This window comes from Eptatretus burgeri, chromosome 17 (genome assembly GCF_056783735.1).
Source record: "Eptatretus burgeri isolate ZD-2024b chromosome 17, Ebu_testis_v1, whole genome shotgun sequence".
In the NCBI taxonomy this organism is placed as follows: domain Eukaryota; kingdom Metazoa; phylum Chordata; class Myxini; order Myxiniformes; family Myxinidae; genus Eptatretus; species Eptatretus burgeri.
In genome coordinates this window covers 43,940,026-43,948,185 of record NC_140977.1, presented here as the reverse complement: position 1 = coordinate 43,948,185, position 8,160 = coordinate 43,940,026, and the positions used below count along the sequence as shown (strand labels likewise).

At 44.1% G+C, this 8,160-nt stretch overlaps 1 protein-coding gene across 4 annotated transcripts in view; it reads right to left on the bottom strand.

The window, feature by feature from the left end:
* Window positions 1-201: 201 nt before the first annotated feature.
* MDN1 (midasin AAA ATPase 1) overlaps window positions 202-8,160 on the bottom strand; it is a 134,467-nt gene continuing 126,508 nt past the window's right edge. For 3 of the 4 annotated variants that reach the window (XM_085862458.1, XM_085862460.1, XM_085862459.1), the window contains exons 61-71: window positions 7,911-8,069; window positions 7,058-7,159; window positions 6,499-6,700; window positions 6,146-6,334; window positions 5,817-6,028; window positions 4,786-4,901; window positions 4,424-4,598; window positions 3,629-3,817; window positions 3,359-3,431; window positions 1,564-1,706; window positions 202-1,383 (exon numbers count right to left, since the gene is read on the bottom strand). In XM_085862458.1, the coding sequence (XP_085718584.1) occupies window positions 1,204-1,383; window positions 1,564-1,706; window positions 3,359-3,431; window positions 3,629-3,817; window positions 4,424-4,598; window positions 4,786-4,901; window positions 5,817-6,028; window positions 6,146-6,334; window positions 6,499-6,700; window positions 7,058-7,159; window positions 7,911-8,069 (1,740 nt within the window). In that variant the 3' untranslated portion in view covers window positions 202-1,203. The remainder of the gene's footprint in view (window positions 1,384-1,563; window positions 1,707-3,358; window positions 3,432-3,628; window positions 3,818-4,423; window positions 4,599-4,785; window positions 4,902-5,816; window positions 6,029-6,145; window positions 6,335-6,498; window positions 6,701-7,057; window positions 7,160-7,910; window positions 8,070-8,160) is intronic. The other variant, XM_085862461.1, reaches the window with a different exon arrangement.

Sequence of the window (8,160 nt, the reverse complement as noted above, 5' to 3'; positions counted from 1 at the left end):
CTGTCGAGCTAAAGCTGCCTTGATAATTGGTAGAGAACTATGTCTAAACAAATACTCATGCCATGTTCCCTCACATTTAATCCGCACTGCTAATCCACGGGCCCAAGACGGGTCGCCTCGTATGAAGCTTTGAAATACTTCCACACGCGCAGACGGAGAGACGAGCAGGTGCACGCACGTACACAACCTGCAAGAATGATGTCAATTTGCAGACTGTTCTTTATTTCTACCACCCATCCATGCTACAGATCATATTAAAACTTTCAGGTTTTAAACTCGCAAAGTATTAGGTTATCAGATGACTTCAACAGATTACATAATAATTGGAACCCACCCATTGCATGAAAGAAGTCCCATATCTTTTGTGAAGGAAAGGGTGTTTTTCCATAAAATAAAATCACCTGCTCATCACCACCTCTTATCTTCCCCCATCCAAAACTACGATCTTCTTTACCCCCGTTAATCCACCCCAAACCCACCTCATTCAAATTCCCTGCTTTCCTCCCCCAAAGTTCCCTGTCGTGTCAGGTCCTAAAGTCCCCATGGTGTCCATCTTGTATACCCCGTGTTCCCCGCCCAGTCCCTCTCCCTTCCACAGATCTAATGTCTCTCTCCCCCACTGTTTTGTCCTTCCCTCTCCCGCCCCCCTTGTTGTGTGTTGTGTTAGCTCTCATATGAGCCTCGACAATGTATACCAAAATAAATAAAAAAAAGCTTCCAACAGTTATTGTACAGTAATGTAATGTGTTCACACCAAAAGGATATTTCAATAAAATACACTATTTCCAAAAAATATTAACCTGGCAATGCATGATTGTCTTTTTCTCGTTTGTTTTTGCCATCATAACGATAATCAAAATAAATATTTCACAATTACAAAGGAAAAGCGTCGAGTTGAAAACACACTCATTTTCAACATTGAGACTCTTGGGTCCATCTGCTCATTAAAGAGGTAGAGCAGGCCTGGCCTATCTGGCTGAGGAACACGCCACATTGGAGGCTCAGCCTGAAAAGGTCCGTCTTTTGTCATGGATGGTCCAGCAATCAAAAAGTTTTCTTTCGATGACCCTCTCAGCAAGACTGCATCCGTAAAACAGACTACTCGAGCAATGTTTGTATCGTGCAGGGTGCACGATCAAAAAAACAAACCGGGACCAATATTGACGCCGTATGGACGCAACAATAGGGAGTTCCCTTCACACATTACATGTTGGTGACAAGCTCAAACCACTGGCGAAGTGCATCCCCAAGTGTGGTGGGAAGTGCCGTCGCATCCCTCAGGATGAGGTAGAAGGGAAATGGAAATTCCTCGAGGTAGGAACGGATTTCAGGTGGTTCTCCAGGCTTGCCGAAGATTGGCACTCGTATGTCCACGACCGAGTGCTGCACATGATTGGGAGAAGGGAAAAACAAATTAGATATCTGAGCTGTTGGAGGAGGCACGTCAGGGTTCTACGATTCGGATCCAACATCTCCTTCAGCACACTCAGGCCATTAAAACAAACAAACAAAAAAATTTGTAAAGGCAATGGCAATAACTGGTTCACACAGCCTTAGTCAGACCTGACTATCAGGGTTATCCAAGATGACAAAGATGACAAATATCTGAGCTTGTCGTGCTGCTTGCACAGCCATCTCCACTCGCCGTCGGCCCTCTAAGAAAAGTCCACGTCCATCCGACACCACCAAAAGCAGCTGGCTTGTCTCTGTGGAATGAGGAAAACATGAATGAGGCGCGTCTCTGAAAACATGCAATTAAAATAAAAATCATCAGTAATTAAGTTCAACTCATCTCACTAAACTTCACGAGGTTCCTAAAACAGAGGGTGGTGATGACAGGAAATGTTGATTTTCACTCGTAAACATGAGGATTCCGACGACGAGTTTGTCTCCTAAAATCTGGCAATCGTGTGTGCTAACAACCTCAGGAAGTAAAGCAAAGCTGATGTTTTGGGTCTGAAATCTTTGTTGGAGCAAGAAGACGAAAGAGCCCCGACGAGCCAACACTTGAAATGTCGGCTTAAACTTGCTTCCCACAGCGGTTTAGCACACCTTCATCAACTTCCAAATTGATGAAAACGTGGCATTTGAATTACCCGCCGACATGAAGCGACGTAATGCCTCAAGGGATTAGGAGGAGTCTTCCGCAAAAGGTGCCGTTTTCACTGATTTGCAAGAAAAAAAGAAATACAACGTATAATTTGTTTGAGAGGAGAATGCAGCATTTCCAATGTCCAACAAAAAATGACCGCAATCACAAAGAAGTTTGGCATTTCAAATAGAATCCGGAGGACTGCAAGATCAATATCGTTCTTTCCTCGAGTCATTTCCAGACCCTCCAAGGAAGAGACCTCATCCACAACCCCAAATAGTACAAAACATTTATTTCTTCCAATAATAGGATGAAGTGCTATTTATATGGTCAGATTATCGAATTGGGAAAACACCTTTGGGGAAGTTTGAGGATGCAGTCATGATAATCAAGACGGATTTGAAAGAACATTCGGTGCAAGAGCCACTTGTGATGCTTTCCGTCCAACCGAGGAACCTGACCTGGTGTTGGCATCTTCAAAGTTGGAAATCACCGGGAAATTCACCGAAGCTGCATTCGATGGTCAACGGTGCATCCATCGTTTTTATCTCTCAAAAACAACGGCGCAAAGTGAGAAATTTGATCTTCTTCGTTAACGACCACAACGATTCCCACGTTCTTGTGGGATTGGCCGGCAGAAGTTTTTGGTCCAAGTCTTTCACGAACTGGCTGGCCAGGCCTGATGCTCAACTAAGTAGTGAGGGCATACACTTGTAATTTGTTCATGGTGCCAGCGATTGCTCGCCTACTATTCGTGAAAGACACCATGGGCTTTTTTTTTTTTTAACACAAACTAATGCGAGTAGACAAAATGCCCACTTTAACATCCATCTGAGGCACGGCACACACATTGATGAATATTATGGTTCAGGTTATAGTTACTTGCAGTTTATAGTTTGGCCGAGGTTCCAACCCAAGCTAGACAGCTTAAAGGCGAGCGCGTGTAACTCCCGGCCATCCTGCCAGCCCAAAGCGTGAAATTTGAAAATTCACGTTCAACTAATTCTCAGAATTATGGAAATACCACCTAAAGGACTATAAGCATCTTGTCACTGTCATGACGCAACTGCAAAACATTTCAAGTTGGGAAAGCATAAATATGATTGATGCAGATTATCAACTGCCTTTGTGGTGATACCATTGATCATTCAACACACCCATTTCATTCGGTCCAAAAAAGCGAGTTTTCTTATGGTGGAGAATGTACATGTCATTAAATAAATGAAATTAAATTTCAACTTAAGCTCAAAAATTCAACCAACCCACCGGGATGTGCTGTCGTTCGGTGAAGACTGCTCCACCGTGCCGATGAGAACATCCCGATAACGGCTTCCAGGAACTGGACGTGCACATTTGGTTAGTATGGCCAGGGTCGAAAAACAAAATGCAACAGATCAGTATACAACACCGCAAGACCAGGCAGTGAGCGTTCCTACCCGAATCTCACGATGAATGAACGAAAGCGCAAATTCAGAGGAAAACAGAGGCAACCGATTTGAAAGAGCAAATTAAAATAAATGGAGCACAACGGCTTGCCTGTGCAACGCGGGTCTGCCTTTGCTGAAAGGAGCATCGCTGCAGGATCCGCGCGCCAGCCTGCTCCGTGAAGGGCTCGTGGAAAGGGTGTAACAGCTGCACGTCCTCACCAAAACTACACACAGACACCTGGCCGACCTCCAGTAGTCCCAAAGCACTGCCGATGACAGCCAAGCTTTCGAACGCCAGCTGGTGATAAAGCAAAGGTAAACAACACTCAGTAGGGAATTAAATTTGTTCCTTTACGACAGGAGGCTGCCTCAGGGCCTTCTTCTTACTCAAGACAGGAGATTGGTGGCTTTGCAGCTTTTTACAGGCTCTATTCTCATCTTTCCTTTCCAAACTTTCTTGCCAATTCACCCAATTCCTGCTACCCTCTCCCCCCACATCCATCCTGATCGAAAGCATTCGACCAGAAACTCTTACCTTGCTCACCTCCACAAGTCTAAGTGGAACACTCACCTCCATTGTTTCCTCTCCCTCGGCTTCTGCCGGCGACGGTGTCTGGTATCTCATGCTTTCCCTAACGGCCTTCAGTCTACTGCTGACTGCCACCTCTTGATATCTCCATCTGAGTTTTTCTATACACACAGATGCTGTCCCCCTTTCACCAATGACTCGTTTCCTCATACTGTCACACATCTGTACATTATTGTCTGATTGTTTTCCCTTCACGCCACTTTGTCTGCGGATAATTTGCCCTTTGTTGTTCTATTATCCCATGAGCCTCGTTACTCGAATTTTTAAAAGCTCATGATGATTATAAAATGACTTGCAACGTTTTACAAGTGATACCTGTTTAGATTGGTTGCCCATCATGCTTGAAGAGTCATCTATTGCCAAGCACACTTGGTATGTCCTCTTGCTGGGCTTGGTACGTCTCAACCAGATCTTGTCCTTACGAAATTGGCTTGCAATGTAGGGAATCACCTTGCGCATGTTCAACCGCTTACCTGTACGGTAGTCACCCCTGCAAATGCAGAAAAAAAGAAAAATAGAAGAAGAAATGCATGTTAAAGCCTTTACCATCAAACCCCACCACCAAGCTACTTTTCCCAGCCATCCAATTGTTGCAACCAAATGAATATATTCAATTCCCCAAATGTGACTTTTCCACTCTTATACAACCCCAAAGTCACATGTACGGTCTTTCATACCGTAACTCGGCAGCCTGTGTCGGTTCCAGGACGAGACGGAGTTGTTCACAAAGGTGCTGGGCAAGCGGGGCGGTCAGCTGGAGGTACCGCCTCCACGTCTCTACCATTGCTGCTTCCTGCAGCCCCCCCAAAAAAGCAACTACAAGATTAGAACATTCATCAGACAAGTTATGGCGAAACCTCTGACACGGTCAACATGGGTCGAGTGGTGAAATCCAACAACCAAGTCATCATTCAATATATGAAATACTGATCCATGCTTATCGTTTAACAGCTGCAAAATGACAAGTGACCGCACAAACGAGCGAAACATGAGCATTGCCATTACAGTGAAACAAAAACCAAGTTTCAAAACAGAATTAACAGATCTAATAACTATCACTTTACAACCTTACATGAAGGGTCTGGGAGTATAGCCTCCAGGTATGTACACACGCCTTTGAGCTGTCTCGCCTGTATTTGAATCACAACCCATCTATCAACGTTATCCTGGTGTTTTGCAGGCAGGTCAATGTATTGATGTGCGCGCCATCCCTCAGGTAGACATTAAACTGGGCGACCCATCTGCTAGCATTAGTTGGTGGACGTTAGATATCCCACGCTATGTCTCATGAAGAGTAAGTGAGCTATCACTGACACCCTGAACAAATTACAAATTCCTTCTCTGACCTACAGGGGGCACTGCATCAGTGTCACAGCCACATCCCTCCCCTCCCTCTCACCCACGATAGTGATGCACACCAGTGGTCACGTGCTTGCTGCACATAGATTGAAATGAAAACCTTCCAAGAAAACAATAAAATTTAAGTGAATTTCTTAATAATTTATTGAAACTGCATTTGCTTCTTCAATGGAGCTTTACTTTTCACACAAGGATGGAAAGTGAAAGTTTTGATAACGATAAGGTCGAATAACGCTCAGCTTTGAAAAGTTGTTCACTTAAAGAAAAATTGGAACCTTTAAACACGTCAAAATAAAAATAGATCATGCAGCAGATCCACCACATAAACAGATTATGGAAGAGTCATCACCTCCTGGATGAAAGGCTGGCTGCCCCAGGCTTCCAGCTGCTCCTGTAACTCCCGTCGCAATTCCTCTCTCTCTCGTAGTGGTGTTGCCTCAGGAAGAGGCAAGACTGCCGTGTGGAATGTTGACTCCTTGCCCCTGGAGCTCTTGGTCGAGTTTTCCTGATCTTCCGTGATTTCCTCAATTCCATCAAGCTCCTTGCCAACTTCTTCTGCACCTGATCAGAGTCGTGCACCATATATCTGAATGCCATTCCTCGGTGAATTTCTCAGCATGCCATTCCCTTAGACAACCCAACCGCAGTCGACCTTAATCCACAAAAATAACGACCCACCCTGCTCTCCATCAGATGGTCGCTCTTTGTTGTTCTTCAAGACCTTGCTTGACTGAACATGCTCAGGTGCTCCCTCCAGATCTTGTTCATCTGTATCTTCAGGAACTTCTTCCATCCCCTCAGTTTGCTCTTCCTCCTGCTCATTACCCTCACCATCACATTGTTGCTGCTGTTCTATCGTTGCAGCGTCTGTTGCAACAAAAAAAAAGAGGTTTGAAATAAATTTTACTCTCTGTGCCAGAGTGGATATAAAAATCAAATAAAAACATATACAACAGGGAGATGGAGGGTGAAGTTGGATAATGGAGATGACAAAGTAACTGAGATGAAGCAAACCATTCAATGTGTCTCACCCCAAGTAGCCTTGTCAAACTGTCCGTCAGCTTCAGTGACATGTTGGTATTGTTCTGCCTCTATCGGAGGCTGCTTTCCTTCTTCGCTGGATGGTGGATTCTGATCAGATGACGGGATAGTCTTCAAGCGCTTGCTCACCCGATCTTCTTGGGATGCCAAAGTCCGATCCTGATCCACAAATCCAGGTTTACGCTTGTATTGCTGATGGGGAAACAAAAACAGATCAGAGGGTTTGGGAATGCTGCCATATTCGCATACGTAATAAATAGTTAGTTCCCACAACATGAGGTTCTGTCATATATTATAATTAACTTGTCATATATGTCATATATATCAAAAAAAAAAAAAAACACACACACATACACACACCAAAACTTGTCACACTTTACGAGTGTTCCTCAAAATGAGACAACCAGACCAAGTCGCATTAGCTATTTATTACAACACAGTGAAATAAATTAATTGTGCCAAGGACAAAAGCCATGACTGAAAAACCGAGCAGCAAGTGGGTTTTAGTCAAATGAGAATTATATTAGCACAACATGGCGATTTACTTACTCGTGAGTCAGTATGATTGGAATCTAAATGAGTAAAGCGCGTCTTGCGTTCACAGGCATGGCCTTCTGCTTCGTCACTCTCTGCGTTCCCATCTCCAAGCTCCTAAAATATAAAAAGAAAAAAAAAGTGTTGTTCTTCATCATCATCACTGCAAGGTATACAATACTCTAACAGCATCCTTGAAACTAGACCGAAACAGTTGCAAGATCTAGATCGAAAGGGTGTGTCAGACAGAGATACAATCTCACCAGAATTGTTCATTGCATGCCTAGGAGTGTTCCAACTGCTAAATTAAGAGGACAGAGGAATTACTGTCTATGGAGAAACACTAAACCACCAATAATTCACATTTGACATCATCAGAACCGAAAAGCTTGATGGGAAGAACTCTATTTGGAGAGTCACAAGATTAGACAAAATTCGAATATTACAATGACAGTAGCAACGTTCAACTACAATGTAAAATAAAGGAAGAGATTTAACTTGATCATTCCGAAATTGATGAAACCAACAATTGCATTCCCTCAAGTCTTAGGAATGGATATAGATGGATACAAATGGATACATATCCCTTTGAAGAACTAGAACAGGATGGGCAGCTTTAATGTACACCAACTAATGCTGGCAGATAGGACGTCCAGTTTAACGTCCATCCAATGGGGGCACACACAACGATGAAGCACCCTGCCTGTGAAACACCAGGATGACAGTTTATAGCTGGGTTTGGATTCAAACCCAGGCTAAAGGGCGAAGACGAGTATGGGAAAAAACCAATGATGGCCAAGCATAACCAGCTTCATGTTGTTGAAATTCATGAGGAGATGAATGAGTGCAAGCGAGAGAAAAATTGTACCTCCGACCCCTGCGCCTCTTCGGTGCTGATGCCTGCACGCTCCCTCGCCAGCTCGCTCTGCAGACTCTGTTCTCCTGTTCGGGACTTGGTCTCATAATCCGCTGGTCCTCTCTCCTCCCTTTCATCCCACTCTGCGTCTCCCTCTCCCTGGCCTTCCTGCTGCGTTAATATTTCACAAAGAAGAGAGAAAGAACAAGGCCTAAATATGGGACTTACAAATGATGTTTATGATACAATATTTTGGCAGTTG